Raw genomic sequence first — 17367 nt, forward strand, 5'->3', positions numbered from 1 at the left:
TCCAGATGTGGACTTACACTTGATGACTGGAGGGGAGGAGTCAGCTCCTTGGAACCCTTGCCCACCTTTTTTCTAACTAGTTCATCCTCATCATTTTGGGAGTCCAGTGTTCAGTTTGTATTCCATCTCAACTCAGTACTGTTCTTCAAAGCTGATTTATATATCTGGGATACCGATGGCAGCTCCCTTTGCTATCAACTGCAAGCTTGCTGGGAGTATACCCCATCCTACTGCCCAGGTCATTAATTACATTTTTAATCAGGGCTGGTCCCTGTATCAATCTGAGAGAGATACCACAAACTTCTAGTGGGACTGTGGAGTAATCTTTCTTGCTGCTCTTATCTTCCAGTTTGAGGCTAAGCTTTGGCTTTCCTAGTTCCAACCTTACATGATTAGGTAGATGAAAATGACAATTGTGTGCATAAAGAAAAGCATTAATGAAATTCTGTAACCTAAGTTCTGAAAAGCAAGCATGATTAGGTTTAGGGCTGGGATACAAAGATCTGGTTCTCTTGAGAGGTGGCTACTGAGATACCTGGCAGAATAATATGATCTTCATGCATTTTTGGTTTCAAGTATTAAAATATTTTCCAAGGACAAATTGAAAATCATAATGATTAAAAATAATTTTTTTTGAAAGTGGTCCCAGAATTTTGTGTAAGGCAAACAATTTATCTGTTGTTTTTATAAACCTGTGCTCAGTACCTGTGCTCAGATCTATGCAGGACTTAGCTTTTTTTCTATTTTCACCACACAGAGGAGTTGAAATTGAGCAGTGGTCCCCTATCTTTAGCTGCACTCGGGCATTTCAAATGTCAGTCCAGGTCAACACAAAAAGCACAAACATCATTCACTGCCTGCTTTAAAACTATGCCAAGATGACTAAATTGGAGGAGGTTGTGCTGTGTAGTGACCCTGGGTCAAACACCATGCCCTCTGGCTCCCAGGTCTGGAAGGTTTGCTGGCATGCTGCTGTACTAATGCTTTCTTCACACCAGCGCAGTGTGCTCCATATTAATTCTCACCAGTGAAGAAAAGCAGTGACTTGTCCAATGGGCTGCTTTTTCCAGCTGTTCTCCTCAGCATTGGTGCCATGATCAGTCCTTCATCTATATTGTAGAGTCCTCAGCTGTAAATGGGTCTGAACTTAGGAAACAGGAAAAGTTGTGGTCCCAAAGAAACAAATAAAGAAAATCCTTCTGCCTTAGCAGCAAGAAGTCAGTGTGTGCTGGGGAATAGGACCCACATTCCCCACAGCACTTCAAGCACAGAATTCTTGGGGTATTTCCTGTTAAGAAAATATGGTCCAATTACAAACACTGTAATATTAATATTATCAGTAAACTAAATATGTCATTTTGTCAATAGTAGTGATAAGAATTTATATTAAAACTGCAGTTTTTATTTCACTTAATAAGGTTTTGGCATAGAAGCAGTAATGTCTTTTTGTGAAATATTCATATTTTTCAATCACCAGTTCAGCTCCTAAGTGTTTAGTGTTCTATATGTGCCAATTTACAGTCTCAGCTTACTTGTGTTTGAGTCAGGATAAAGATTCTGGCAGTAAAGTGTTTGAAAACTTCTGCAGTGAAAAATTTAAGTAAAATGTATTTCTATTAGAGAATTGGCACATTAATCTCAAAAAGCACATACAAAACCAATTATTTTCTTACAAGATTTAAAAGAATAAGGATGAAATATATGAATGTAAGAATCAATGTACGCTGGAAAAATTTGAAATTGAGTTCACCAGCCAATTAAAAAGACCTTAATCAGGTCTGACATTTCATTTCCTTATTATCTTGTTACATTCCTCTAAAAAATGAATCAATAGATAAAGTACTGTTTTCTCATTCTCAGAAAAGGCAAAACACTCTTGTTCATTGTCTTTTCTTTTTAGATACATTAGTGCCAAAGTCAGTTGTCAAAAAAAATCAAAATATATTTTCCTACATTCTGAATTAACTGATGCACTGTATATGTTATATGTAAACCTGTATTAACCTGAAGATAAAAAATTCCTTTTTCATTCATCTTATTCATAACTCCCTTAATTATATTTTTTTTAAAATAACTTTCTGTCATTGTTGTGTATTTGATATCTCCTTCAAAATATTTTTTTTCTGTTATAAAATGCATAGATTGAGCTGAAAAGTGGAATCTTAAACGTATTCTTGAGAACTGGCATTGTCTTTATCCAAGTGGACCTCTGGTTGGGCCTGTCTTACTGTGATGGGAAGTGGAATGAAGTGACCGTGAACAAGGAGGGCTCTGTGATTTCAGCCACGATGAACGAACTGAGAGAGCAGGCGCGCGAGCCCCGCGTTCAGCGGCTGAAAGTAAACTCACCTGTCTACATAGGGGGAATACCGCCTGACATTCAGAGTTTTTATAGAGAACTGGGGTTAGAACAAGGTAAGATGACACCAAGAGGAACATATATTTTCATAAGCTGGTGTCATGCACGAGGTGGACATTCTGCTGCTGATAGTCTAAATTCATGAACATGTAACATGAATTTTTTTTTTCTCACCTATTGTGACTCTACCAGTTATCCCTACCCATCCAGCTTTACTTAGACCTGATTCTTTTGTAATGCTATAAAAATTCTTCCAGTGATACCTGAGGCAGTCTGACTGATAAGAGAGGACCTGGAGGATAGGAAATGGTAAAGTGTGATGCCCAACCAGATGATCTCAGATCTTCATCAGAGACTGCCAGTTCATAGAAACTTCTTTTACTTGATCAACTTGTGTCACTGGCAGATCTGGAATGCAAAACCAGTGGGAGACAGTAAACATAGCTTTAATCACTGTAATGAATCTGGATGCTGTCCCATGGAAGAGTGGCTGTGAGAGTTTATTAGTCTTTTTTAGGCACTGATTCTGATCTAAAAAATTAGGCAAACACCTGAATTTGGATTTTGGCTACGATTGACATGGTGTTTTCCTCATTATTAAAAGGAAGGAAGACGATCCTATATTTAGCCATCACTGTGACCCTTCTAATCTGGAAGAGGTCAAATTTGCAGGGAAAAGAAAGAATTATTTACATCCTGATGCAAATGTTCTCCACAAAAGGATCTATTGTAGGAAGCCTAGTCAAATAGTGCCTACTAAACTGGCTCTGTTTAGGTGTGTTTTTTCATTGCTTGTGAAACTGTTCATCAGTCATGGGGTATTTTTCAGCTACTGTGGACAAATGTGTATCCATCAGTAAGTGATTAGTGGGAAATCCAGTAAGTGGCTTCGAATGCATGAACTCACACTGAATGTGCACATTCAAGTGAGCTGAATTGGAGCCTTTTGGTTTCACAACTATAGAATAGTTCAAGAATATTTTAAGTACTCTTCCAGCTCTAGGTATCATATATAATATAATCTTCCTTCAGGTTCTGTGTGCATAATATTTATGGCCCAAAGGAGCTGGCCAGCCATACCCTGTCAGTGTTGCCTGGTAGCAGATGGTGTAGCCTCGTGAGTAGATGCATTCACCACTCCTGCAGCAAAGAGATCTGTGAATAAAGAATCTAGAGCAAAATTACAGATAAAGTGAATGTCTGAAGTGCATATCAAAGCACATCAATAAAGATTTCTTTCCCACCACACTCCTCAGCACGTCGCAAAATAAGCTGGTGGCTGTGAATTTATATTTAGACTGTCTGAAGATAAATATTATCTTATGTCCTCCTAAATGTAGGTTCAGGTGAGCAAGATTAGATATTATCACTTGAAACATACTTTTATTTAGGACTAAAATGATGCAGTGGTAAGATAATAGCATATAGAGATCTTTCCTTTTAATAAATATTTAGAAAATATTTTCTCAATCTATTGGCTGCTTGATAGTTAATTTTTTAAATAAAGGAATGTGGTTTTGCTTATTGCAATTAAGTGATAAATATTATTCCCCTCCTGCCTTACCTCTATGCGAGTTACAACTTTAAGAAGCTGTAGCTGGAGTCTGTGAGCCTTTCCATGACCTATCACATGGTGTCCTGGGAGATTCAAATGGAAGCTACCTGTCAGGAATGTTTGTGAAAATTAGTACTATCTTTAGTAGCTGCTTTCTGCAGCTACTTGAGAATAAACAGGATTGCATGGCTGATGTCAGTGAGAAATCTTCAGATAGTGATAAATGTAACTAAAAAGATACTAAAAATTATGTATTAAAATAAATTGTAGAGAATGCATCTCACTGCAAATCAAACAACTTAATTTTATCCTATGATTGGGATGCCTGGGCAGACTGGGACTAATTTTTTCCCCTGTCACAGGCTTAGTAACTGAGCCAGTCACTGTGAGCTAGGAGTTGAACTTAAATTAGGATATACTAATTTTAAAGAACAGTTTGGCCAAATTCTCTCTGTTGTAGGGAGAGAAGGTTTTAGAGGATGATTCAAAATGGATGTCCACCTTCAGTACCCCTTTTTGCATGAACTCTGTATGGACATTGGATTCTCAGTTCAGGTGGCTAAGGACAAATACTACTGTGATCTGTCATCTTGCAGTAATAAAGACAATAAAAGCATGTAAGATATAAATAAGACATAAATACTTTAGCTTTCACAAAGCTAAAGGGAAGCACTGATCTATGAGAGGTTGATTTTTAATTCACAAAGTTAATTCTTAAATGAAATGAAGACTTCAGTTTGGTTACTGTTTACTTTGGTTTTGTGTTAAGCACCAACCACTACTCAGATTTGAGACCCATTTTAATTGCTTTATTAATTTTCAGTAAATGTAAAAATTTTAACCACTGCATTCTGATTTTTTTAGTTGTATTGTAACTGCAAGTAACTGATTTAACATATTTGTAATTTCAATAGGAATGTCGCACATACACAGAAATATATGGATATGTAGAAAAAATATAAAATTAAGCTTCTTAAATTTTTTATCATAAACAAGTAGCTTGTGCTTATGTTTCCGCAGTGTATTTATAAACAGCACATGAGTTATGTCCCTGTTAGACAAAACTGATATGCCTTCATCTGATCTTCTGAAGTTAATTGTAATTTTAATCTAGATATTCTCTTTAGTTTGAGGAAGTATGTATATTTAACAAAATAGTAACAAGCAGCAGAAAGCTGATTTTAAAGTCACAAAATCACTTTCATGGTAGTAATTTCAAAGTGAGAAGTGATGAAAGAGAAAACAGAAAGGTATTTCCTTGTGGGACAGAATTGCTAGCAGTGAAATTGTAGATCAGTAAGGCAGGAATTTACCAGCTCAGTGTCTTGAAAGGGGAGGCAGAATGTCATGTTGGAAGTCAACATATTCACATTGCAGTCTTTAATGTTGAAAATATAGAATTGAAAGGAATAGAAATGTTTCTTAATGACTGAAGCTCTTTATGTGGTACTAATCCCTTACTGTTTGCTAGGTTTCGGTGGTTGCATGAAGGATGTTAAATTTACACGAGGTGCTGTCGTTAACTTGGCATCTGTGTCCAGCAGTGCTGTCAGAGTCAATCTGGACGGATGCCTATCAACTGACAGTGCTGTTAACTGCAGGGGAAATGACTCCATCCTTGTGTACCGAGGAAGAGAGCAGAGTGTTTATGAGGGTGCTCTACAACCATTTACAGGTAGCCCATTGGTTCCTTAAATAAAATACATCATTTTTATTCCATTCTTTACTAATGTATTACCGTGTTCAGTATTTTCTTTTTAATCCTTTACCTCCTCTATCGTTCTCGATGTCCTTTGAAGAATACCTCTATAGGGTGGTGGCCTTAAATGAAGGAGGATCAGTATCTAGCGTGTGGACCCAGGTTCGAACAAGGGAATCAGGTAAATATAATTTTAATGTTTACTCGTTCTCATTTTTCATAAGCTGTTTAATGTTAGGTTGAAGATGCTCAAGAATTGTTTGGACGCAATCCCGTGCCCTGTGCTCTAGGATGACCCTGCTTGAGCAGGGAGGTTGGACCAGATGACCCAGTGTGGTCTCCCTTCCAACCTGACTCATTCTGTGATTCTGTGGAGATAACCCAACCAAACCAATTTTGATTAGTGAACCTTGCATAGTGTTTCTGAGGGGGTGAACCTACTTAATGCTTCAAACAGGTACCACATTTCTGTCATCAGCTTTGAAGTGTTCAGGCAAGTGTTTTCTTCTCATAACTCAAGGTATTTTCCAAATATTTATTAGATTATATAATTAAAGACAGTAAAGGATTGAACTGCATCAACTGAGTAAGAGCAACCATCTATTTGTGTTAATACTTACACATCTAACGTCATGTTAGATGAGTAGGCTGGAGCAAGTAAATCTGTATTTTCCTACATATAACTTAGTGCTAAAACATCAGGTGTAGAGAAAGGTGATACTGGAATAGCAGGCACAAGCTGTGGTAAAGAAGAGGCTGTGTATTTGCTAGAGACAAGATGGTCTTATGAAAGTTGGTTTTTTTAAATGACCCACACATGGGTGTGCTACTCAGTGCTGCTGAATGAGGATTCTTTTTACGAGTAGTCCATAGACTGTGTGTGAAAATGTGGCAATATTTTCTAGAACAGAAGCACGTGGCTTGTGGAGAAGGTTTCAGAGTAGGAAGATGATACATTAAAGATCAAATTTTTCATATGTCTTCTGAAGAAAATTTAAAAAACTTTTCCTCTTCTGGTCAGTGCTTTTGCAGACTTTATCAAGCCAGTAAGATTTTGAAGATATATAGTTCTGTGTATTTTACTTAACTAACTTTCCCTCTTGAAAATGAAGCCCAGTTGCATTCCACCAGTGCAGAGCATTCTTTTGATGTAAGTCATCCAATGTATCACCTTAAAAAATTAGGTGATAACTGCATATGTATTGTACTTGCAGATGCATTCTTATACAACCTATGCTTTGTGTGCCACCCAGAAGGGACAATATGTATGCATATTTTCATGTCAACCATTTGACAACTGTAAGGTTTGCCACAAATTTATGTTTGCAAGCTGACCACAGCACTGAGCAGTCCACGTTCCCTGGGGCTGGACAATAATTGCGCTATTTAATTATTTTTGAGTTGGTTTTGTTGTATCCCTTATGAGAAGACCATCTGCTGTACAGAACCTTCCCTCACCCTGTGATACACTTCATAACTAATGAAATCAATATATTGCTGCAGTAATAGGAGCTTTCTCAGAGCATCACATTCTTTACAGAAGAATCTCAACTTCCAGGTATTTTTGTAGTTTCCATGGTGGCAACCTTCTTATCAAAAAAAAAGCCTATGTTCATATTTAATGAAACAAAACAGTAAAATTACCAAAATATAGGCTATTTGATGGTGAGAAAAGCAAGTGATCATCAGCAGGGTGAGGGAGTCCACATGCATCTACAGCAAACTCATCATCCATCATCCTGCCATCGTGTTCCTTGGGTCTTTCCTCTGTGTCCCTTGTGCAGTCATCTGTGATGAAGCTGTTACTGACCAGACCTTTACTTGGCATAGTAATAGCCAAGAAATAGTTAAAGGTTATAGGAAATGGAATTATTTTTTATTAGCAATTCTATGCATATATGATCTTGATTTTCTAGTTCTTTAAAACATTTAAATTTTTCTTTTTCTTTTTTTTTTTTTTTTCCTTTTCCTTTTGTAATATGGAATGATCAGAAGCAAAGGATTTTGCAAAAAGGCCTTAAAAATCTCTGCTTTTCCCCAAGAAATGTGCATGACATTGTGGAAATAAAATATGTATGTGGAAAAAAAATGGAAGAGCTTTAATTGTATGAAAGACTTCTGTAAAAGATAATGGTGATTTTTAGAAATGTTTCATAGCTATGGCATTCTGTGGCTTAGATATCCAACTGATAAATATCAAACTGTTCTCTACTGCAGTACTGCCTTGCTTCATTCAGTTGTACTATTATAGTGCCTGTGCTTGTTAGCTACATACAGTCCACCTCCTCTCTTTGTGAGTGATGCTTAAATATGTTTGAGACGTGAAATGTTTTTTGGAAAATTGCAACAAGACAAGAAGGAATGTTATGTAGATGGAGTTTTGATGGTTTTGAAATATAGCTTAAACTGAATAGCTCAAGATGTGCAGTCATATTAAATCAATGCTGAAAAGTTACAACTCTAATAAATTGTATTTATGCTAATGGTTGAGTCTGATTTACTGCAGCCATTAAAAGTGAAGAATAGGGGCAATAGTCTCCTTAGAACTGCCATTTTCTCTATTTTCTATTTTATCCTTCTACAGTTCCACAAAATGTGCCAACTCCCTCAAGAGTTCACAGTATAAATGGTTACAGCATTGAGGTCACCTGGGACAAACCAGCTGGGGTCATAGGTGTAATTGAGAAGTACATTTTGAAAGCATATGAAGCGGATGGTCCCACTGTACCCATCACCAGTGCTGAGCTTACTGATGCTGGTATGCTCTCAGGTAAATGTTGTTAAGTACCATTTTTTAGGCATATCTAATAACACAGGATGCTTATCCCTCCTTTTGTTGAGCTATAAAATACTACTTGTCTGGTTTTGTGTATACACAGCACAGATAACATTTGGAAGGGTAATTATTTGCGTCAGCATCCTCGCAGCGATGTACTGATTTCAAAGAACAATAGAAATTAAGGTACAGCACAAATACTAAAAAACAATTCCCAAACTATTTATGATCTGGGAGAGGAATGCTTTTTTTGTTTGCTTGTATTTGATTAGTATATGTGATTTTTTTTAACCCCTTCCCTATTGTTCCATCCAGTTCACTTAAATTATGCTGTGGGTCCCGTATGATGCTGTTCGACCTGATGTATGAAAGCATTCATATAGCTGCCTAATTTTGATCACATAAACCTAACTGATTTCAGTGGGGACTAGCATAAGTTTGTGTTAATCAGCTGCTGTTGATGCCACTGGGATGTGGAGGTAGCTTTTTGTGGAATTAAGAAATTTGTGGCTTTGGGTTTATGGGGTGAGAATGTTATAGAGAACATTTTGGGGCATTTCTTCCTGCCAGGATAGTGTGGATCTGCCTATTTGCTCTCTATGAACAAGCTGCCTTTTCTGGCTGCTACAAAGTTTCCTGGGAAGGAAGTACTTTAAAAACAAAAATCTGGATTATGTTGCATGATGACTAGATGGGGCAATAGTGTAGACCAATAGATTAATTTTTATGATCTCTAACATCAATTCTATAATTCACAATAATTCAAAAATTGTAATGACACAGAGCTCTAAGCTGGTGCTTTAGTTTGGCTCAGATTTGGGTAGTACAACAACGTTGGAAAGCATGTTAACCCTTGGGCACTGTGTTGTTTCCTGAAGTCCAGGTAATAGTTTTTACATAAGTATATATAGTTTGTGTTGTTTATCTGCCATAACCTATGTATACATTTTTAAGGGAAAAAGTGCACATATTTTATTTTCTCCAGTTTGAAATAACTATTTGTGAGTAGTGAACTTACCAGAACTGCATGGGCTTTCTATCCTTACTCTGATTTCTTTAATGACCTTGTTGATTTCAACATTCTTATCTATGCTACAAGACAATACAGATTATACTGGTAGAAATTAAAGACTGAGACATATGGATTGGGTATCTTACTCACACCTGATGGTCAGAACCAAACATTGTTTGGCATTGTGCCATGATTGTCTGTCAGGGTTATGAAAATATCCACACCAGGCTTGACAGGTAAGAGGTTATCTGCCTGCAGCTTACAGGAGGTAGAAGAAGCAACATGCCTTTACATTAAATGGAGACAGTAAATGGGTCCTGGTTCTTTTGCCGATTACAGCAGATAGGATCATAGAATCATCAAGGTTGAAAGAAACCTGTAATATCATCAAGGCCCATTATCAACACACCACCACTGTGCCCCCTAAACCACTAAAACACATCACCTATCGCTAGATCCAGACATCTCTTGAACACCTCCAAGGATCGTGATTCCACCACCTCCCTGGGTAGCCCATTCCACCCAAGCAGTGAAACTTGTTTCTAACATCTAATCTGAATCTCCCCTGTCTCGGTTTGTTGCCATTTCCTCCTCTCACTGTAGGCCCAGAAGAGGAGACCATCCCCTACCTAACTACAATCTCCCATCAGGGTGTTGTAGAGAGCTGTCAAATAATGCAAAATAAAATAAAAGAATCATAGAATACCATGTTGGAAGGGAGTTCAAGGATCATCTTATCCAATCTTTTTTGGAAAAAGCACAGTCTAGATAAGATGACCCAGCACCCTTTCCAGCTGAATCTTCAAGTGTCCAGAGCTGGGGAATCCACCACTTCTTGGAAACATTATTCCAGTGAGTGATTGTGCTCATTGTGATTTTTTTTATCTTGTGTCCAATTGCAGTCTCCCCAGGAGTAAGTTGTACTCATTACCCCTGTTCTTTTCCACGTGACTCCTTGTAAAAAGCGACTCTCCATCTTCCTCATAGGCACCCTTTAAATACTGGAACATGGTGATAAGATCTCTACTGATACTTTTCTCAAGGCTGAACAAACCAAATTTTCTCAGTTATTCCTTATTTGACAGGCTACCTCACTCTCTGATGATTATCTTTGTTACCCTTTTCTGGACACTCTCCAGCCTGTCCACTTTTTTTTCGCAGCAGGGACCAAAACTGAGCACAGTGTTCTGGGTGTGGCCTGACAAGTGCTAAGTAGAGGGAAAGAATGACTTCTTTATCTCAGCTGGAGATGTCCTTGTTGATGCAATCCAGCATCCTGTTGGCTTTGTTTGCCACAGCAGCACACTGGCCACTCATATGCCCAAAGAATGTCTTTATTCAACTATTGATCTGTATGACTCTGAGATGAGCTCAGTTGGTTGGAGCATGGTGCTAATAACACCAGTGTTGTGGGATCAGTCTCTGTTCAGGCCATTCACCTAAGAGCTGGACTCTGTGAGTCTCGTGGGTCTCCTCCAACTCAGAATATTCTGTGATTCTCTAGATGCTCAGGAAGAAAGTGTAAGAAATGTGCTAAGCATAGAATGAGTCTTCCTGTTAGTACAAATTCAGCTTGTTGGTTATGGAATTCTTCAGCTGAAAACTGCGTCTGGACCATCCTGCTTAATGGTCTGTGGTAAAATTGTCTTTTTTTTTTAATACATTTATTCTTTCTGTTTCTGTAACTGCTGTGGGAGTAATTGTTCCAGTGCAGTTTTGTGTGTGTAAGATGTGCTTCCTCTTGTTATTTATAACTCCTGCCCAATAATTTAGTTATGTATTTTCCAGTTTTGGCACTATATAAAATTTATAATTCATGTTCTCATGGTGAGGTCAGAGCTGAGACAATCGTAAATTAAATCGCCAATCTGAAGTCATTTTACTTTAGTCTATTGATTTCAGTGAAGCCTACACAGATGATATTGAACTATTACTTTCACACAAATATGAGACTCCCAGGAGAAGGTGTATCTTTCCCTGATAAATTATCTTTCCTGGTTAATCAAAAGTTAACATAAACACAGAACCCCACAGAAGATGCTGTCTTTGTTTATTTTTTTTTTAAGTTTGCTGTGAACAAAAATTTTTGCTTATTCTCTCCTGAATTTCAGGGACATTTCTACAGAAATTCTCTTGTTGCATTCCATGAGAAATTGCTGCAATAACCCAAACAGCCAGGCTTGCTAATGCAACAGCAGAAAGGCACCACAGCTCTCTGCGGGATCATTCATGAAGAAACGATGATATTTTTCCATGCCCTCCTTCAAATTTTCATTCTCTGTCAAGTCTAGGCACTGCTTAATCTGCTGCTTGAAATCTATCTGAGGGCACTGACAACCCTCTGTCTTATTTGTTTCCTTGCAGCTTTTTAGGCCCATCTGTTGTATTTTGGTTTATATTTACACTGTTAATTCTTTTTTAACAATTACAGTAGGGTCCTGAGTCATAACTGGAGCACAGTAACAAAATTTTAAGAGCATTACCCATTTCTCAGAAGGCTGTACTGTGTGTCACATTCAGAAGAACCTCTTGTCCCCTTGTCAAGAAGAAAAGCTGAGCTAAATATTAAAAGTAAAATAGGTCTTGAAATGACCATAATCCTACAGTCTCAAAGGCCTATTTCTGACTCCTCAGAAAGCAAAATCCTTCAAAATCTGACCCTTGTAATCTTCTGAAATGTCAAACTGTTTTTTCATTTTCATCCAAGAAAGGAATATTCATCAGATTTAAATCCTTAAAATGAGGTTCTGACTGTTGAACCAGGAGTTAGTTTATTGGATAAGGTGATATATTTCAACACGGTGTTCAGTATCTGTATTCTAGGATGAGAGTATAAATTTAAACTTTTGGGATTCGAAAAGTACTATGTTTGCCCATCTTGCCTTCAGAGAAGCATGTAATAACATCGATGCACTTTGGATGTAGCTGGTCACATTCACAGAGTAATAAAGGAAATACAGGATCACTGCATGTAAGATTTTTTTTTTGTTTTGTTTTCCTAAAGCCTGGATTACTTTCTTGTGCATTCCACATGCTGACATCAAAATTTGGAATATAAATTAGAGTCAGTATTAAAACAAATTGAAGGAGCTTTAGAACACACTGTTCCAGTGTAGTCTGTGATCACCTTTTGCATCTACTTTCCTTTGGAATCCAGAATATCACAGCGTCATTTGGGTTGGAAGGATTATCTAGTCCATTCCCCCAACTCAAGCCAGGTTGACTGGTGCAGGTTTCCCAGAACCATGTCCAGTTGAGCATTAAATATCTACATAAATGGAGATACTTCTCTATGAGAAGCCTGTTCCAGGTTTGGTCACCCTCACAGTAAAAAGTGATTTCCTGTGTTCAGTTGGAATTTAATTTTCTCCCCAGAGAAGTGGCCACAACACCAAACCTGCCAGAGTTCAAGAAGCTCTCAGACACATGGTGTTGTTCTCGGGATTGTCCTGTGCAGAGGCAGGAGTTGGACTCACCGATCACAGAATTATTTATGTTGGAAAAAACCTCTAAGATCATCATGACCCATGATCCTTGTGGTTTCCTTTCAACTCAGGATATTGTCTGATACATGTGTACATGTATTTCAATTTGTGTCCATTGACTCTTGTCCTGTCACTGGGCGCTACTTAAAATGGACTGGCTGCTGCTTTATTCCCCCCCATAAGGTATTTATACATTTTGATAGATCACCCTGAGCCTTGCCTTTCCTGAGTCCCAGCTCTCTCACTCTCTCTCAGAAGAGATGTGCTCCAGTCTTTTTACCATCTTAAAGGCCCTTTTTGTATCATCCACAGACATGCTGAGGGTGCACACTTCCCCTGTCACCAAAGTAAATAATAAAGGTTTTGAACACTATCCCAGAGCCCTTAGGTACACCCCAGCTGTCTTGCCTTTGTGTTTTGTGCCACTCATCACAATCTTCTGATACTTCTCTTGTCGAGCACATGTAAATTCCCCATTTTATAATCCGGATTTCTCTCACTGTAGAATTCAGGAGATTGACTAGCCTCTAAATTATGGGCTCCAATGATAACTACAAATAATAATGAAATAAAATGTGCTGCAAAAGAACTAACACACAACTGGTATTTTTTCCTCTTAAAGATTTCTCTTTCAAGTTTGCATGATTTTGCAGTTCATCCCACCTCTCTCAGTGCTGCAATAGCCAAGGGCTGATGTTGTGTCTGCACACGTGGTGATGAGAAAATTGTGGTCGACAGCTGCCATTCCCTCCTTCCCGTGACACGTGTTTGTAATTACTTTTCACCTTTTAGTCTTTTATGCTCAGCAGATGAATATCTCAGGAAAAGTTAATTTAATGATTTAATATGGTTAATCAAAGTGAGCTGTGCTGTGGTTTTGAAAGCTCTCTAGCTGGAGCGTCTTTCAGAAGAGGAGACAGGGCCACCTGCCAGTGACAGATCAGCCAGGGCTGGACAGTGGGGCCATAGTGCTGGGGGAAGCTCACTGCCAGCTTGGAAAATGCTGTCAGCTGAGAGGTTGTCCCTCTTAGGGAGGGCCTTGCCTAAGCAGCCTGTGGCTTTGGGACCAGCCTCTGCATCCTGACTGCTGCCTCTGAGGGGTTTCAGGGGTCATTGTCTGAGATGGATATTAGAAAATGCTGCTTCTCTCAGACTTCTTTTATCTGCGTGGGATGAAATGAGCAGTGTACCACCAATGGGGAGTTTGCTGTGTGAAGCTGTTGGTGAATTCCTTGGACAATACTCTCATGCACTTGAAATGACTTGAAAGCTCTTGGTTTGCACAAATATTTAACACTCAAAACATTCCTATACGGCAATTAATGAGATTTTTAAAAATTTCTAGAAAAGGATTATTGCAAACCAACTAAGATAAATGTAAGTAGGGCCAGACCACTAGGAGGACTCCCAAATCCCTGCTCCAAATTGAGACAAATTTCTAAAGTTGTAAAACTTTATATGTAGATAAGAATGTTTGACTGGGGCAGCTGCTGCAACAAGAGGTGGCTGATAGACCTGTCTATGCCCATTAGGTTTCTGAGAGTTGTCAGGTGGTGCTTGAGCTCCTAGTGACTCTAAGTCAGAGTGGCAGAATGTAGGTTCCCTTCTCCTTTCATTTAGCTGGCTTTAGCAGACTAGTGGCATATTTTTCAATATATGAATTTTAAAGCATAAATTATATTCATATTCTACAGTATTAAGATTCAAACTTGATTGAGTTTGTTCTTGTTTGCAGTCCAATGATGTTGTATAATTTTATTCATACAAAATGTAAATTGTGTGATTAAATAACCTGAGCATTTTATCAAAATTACATCAGCTCTTAGATACATACCTGTACTTTTATTAATCAAAAGAAGTTAGTTTCTTAATGGTTTTCAGGCTAGAAAGGATCATTATGGTTTTGTAGACGTATTAAAAATCTGCAAAAAAGTAAATGGTATTTGTCTCTTCACAAATTTTTAAAGATAATCGTGCTGCAGAAAAAAGCAATGATGAAGTTATTTGGAATGATCGAGGGTAACATAGTGATAGATATTACAAAACCAATACTCTCTGTGGTTAATTAACACTTGGTGCAGAATTGCTCTGTTCAGCTAAGGTTTTCTGCAAACTGAAGCAGCTGGAGACTTTCCTGTGCTATTGGAAATGTAACAGGTTTCCATAAACCACTGCAAACTGAATTGCATCTTCAAAGCCAGTGGAGATTGTGTATGGTTTGTTATGAATTATTTCTGTTGGAAAAAATGATCTTTCAAGCGACTTAAATGCAATAACTAAAGTAAAACTTGTTTTACTTCTTATAAGCTAAAGAGTTGGAATAGGTACCCTCATGTTGAGTAGTTCTTTATTTTATGACTCATACTATACTTAGAAGACACTTTAAAAATGCAGATGTGTGTGACAGACTGATGTGCATAGGGTTTCGGTTCAGAAATGCATATGTGGAAGACACGTGTACTTAAACAGTTTTGCTACAATCTGTCAAAAAGTCAGTTGAGGACTTCCTTTTCTGATCAGTGGACTGTGATTAAGTGTACTGTGGCAATGATGCATCTCGACACACAAGTGACTTTGTTGGACAGATGCTGTATAACCTCGGGCATTCAAGTTAACTAAATAGTCTGGGTTTGGGGAGGAGAGATTTGGTAATTTTTGTTTTCAAATCTTAGACAAGAATTAAGGTACATCTAAAGGTCAAGTGTTGTTTCAATTGCAGTAGGTGTAGTTCAAAATGAGTCCTCATGAAATGGCACGTTAGGGAGGAAACAATGAAAAAAATCCATCAAAGAAAAGTCCCTTTGGCAAAAACATATGCTCAGTTTTTATAAACAGAATATTAGCCCTCTTACTGTAGTGGTGAACTTTTTTTTTTCTTCTTTTGGGAAGTACTAGTTTTCCACTCAAAATCCAAAATCTGTCAGAATGTTGTAGAATATGGCTGTGTTGTCTAAATGTATGAGAACTCCCTTTGAGAGGTATTGAAAAAAAGAAATGTCTGCCCTATGGAGAAGTGAAGGGGAAAAATCTGGATATGTAATCTTCTTATATACTGTATCCATTAGAATGTTGAATGGAGTGGACATAAATATGCAACTAATTCTGACTAATCCACACACCCATTTTACCATAAATTCATTGTTGACCCCTTTGCTATAGCCCATATCCATGTTGTTATCCCTTCGCTGCTAGAATGAACCCACCGTCTTCTCTCCTGCACAACTCTAAACCTTGACTTTCAGTATTGCAAATAATTAAAGACCAGTTAAATAAAAGTATAGAGAATTAAATACTAGTTTTGCATATAAAGTGGGCTTAATGTTCTAGGTGTGATTCCAGATCACTCTTTTAGACTGTTAACTTTACATTCATATTTAACAAATGACATTATTCAGTTTCATGGGGTCACTGTGTCAAAATGTCTGTGTTAGAACTTTAATTTATTTCCAAAGGTTCTTTGGGCAGATAGGAGTGGTGTGTTAAAATGATTTAGCATCTCCACTTCCCCATGTGGATTTTAAGGCTTCGAATGTAGTCTGTGATGTTAATTTTGAGTCTAGGTGGATTCAGCTGCTCTGCAGTGGCAGACTGAATGCGTGGGACCCATATCTCAGATGTGTGAGGCTGGCCCTCTTCTCAAACATTGATGATGTCTCTAATCCTATCTCCTGATCAAAGTGACAATTTATCCCCCTCTTTCCTGTTAGCATTATTAGAATACATACATGTGTGGCCAAATTTTGCTTTGTTAGCCCCCCACCTTGGAAAGCCTGATGGACTCATCAGATCAGCAGTTATTGGGTATAGACAAGAGATGCTAGTCTTAGAGTGTGATGATTGAGGAGCTAGGGAAAGTTTTTTTAAAGCTGTCAACCAGCTTCATTGGATCACAGGCTATTTTTTACTGCAAAATTTATTTTGCTGTTCCTTAAATTAATTCACGTGTATCAGTGATAATCTTTGCTGTGGGACTGCTGACTTTGTATTTCAGCGTAGTCAGGTGCTGAGTGTAAATTTCACTGACTGACTGAAAGTGCAGAGGAAATGAGTGGGTAATGAGAGCAGAGCAGCCAGTTCTTTAATTGAATTAAAAGCTGGGTGACACCAATGCAGACACCTGTCCAATTACAGACAGGCCAAGGTGTTTACCATTGCTGTACAAGCGATTTGAAGATGACAGAAATCTTTCCGCCCACAGATTAACATAATGAAGGAGAACAGATTAGAGTGGATGCTGGCCAAACAGATAGGATGGTAGCTGAGAAAAAAGTAGTTTGCTGAAGTATGTAAATAAAATCTGTGCACTTTCTATTGCCTACCTATGCATATCTGTTTCTTCGGTGAAAAAATATAGTGCAAGAGTACATGTGAAGGAAAAACATTGATTAAGAAATTAAAAAATTATTTTTAGTTGCTGCCTTTGCTGAATGAATTTTTTTAACAAAACCTCCTGTAGCAAAAGGGTTTATTTGTTTGCCTTT

The 17367-nt window shown here is 37.9% G+C and overlaps 1 protein-coding gene across 1 annotated transcript in view; it reads left to right on the plus strand.

Moving 5' to 3' along the window:
- The window catches only part of USH2A (usherin), a 391984-nt gene that overhangs the window by 155530 nt on the left and 219087 nt on the right, over positions 1-17367 (plus strand). Inside the window, exons 27-30 of the mRNA XM_040059986.2 lie at positions 2142-2415; positions 5386-5589; positions 5714-5794; positions 8198-8383. Coding sequence (XP_039915920.1) covers positions 2142-2415; positions 5386-5589; positions 5714-5794; positions 8198-8383 — 745 coding nt within the window. The remainder of the gene's footprint in view (positions 1-2141; positions 2416-5385; positions 5590-5713; positions 5795-8197; positions 8384-17367) is intronic.

The sequence above is a fragment of the Hirundo rustica genome, chromosome 3, assembly GCF_015227805.2.
Source record: "Hirundo rustica isolate bHirRus1 chromosome 3, bHirRus1.pri.v3, whole genome shotgun sequence".
Classification (NCBI taxonomy): Eukaryota; Metazoa; Chordata; class Aves; order Passeriformes; family Hirundinidae; genus Hirundo; species Hirundo rustica.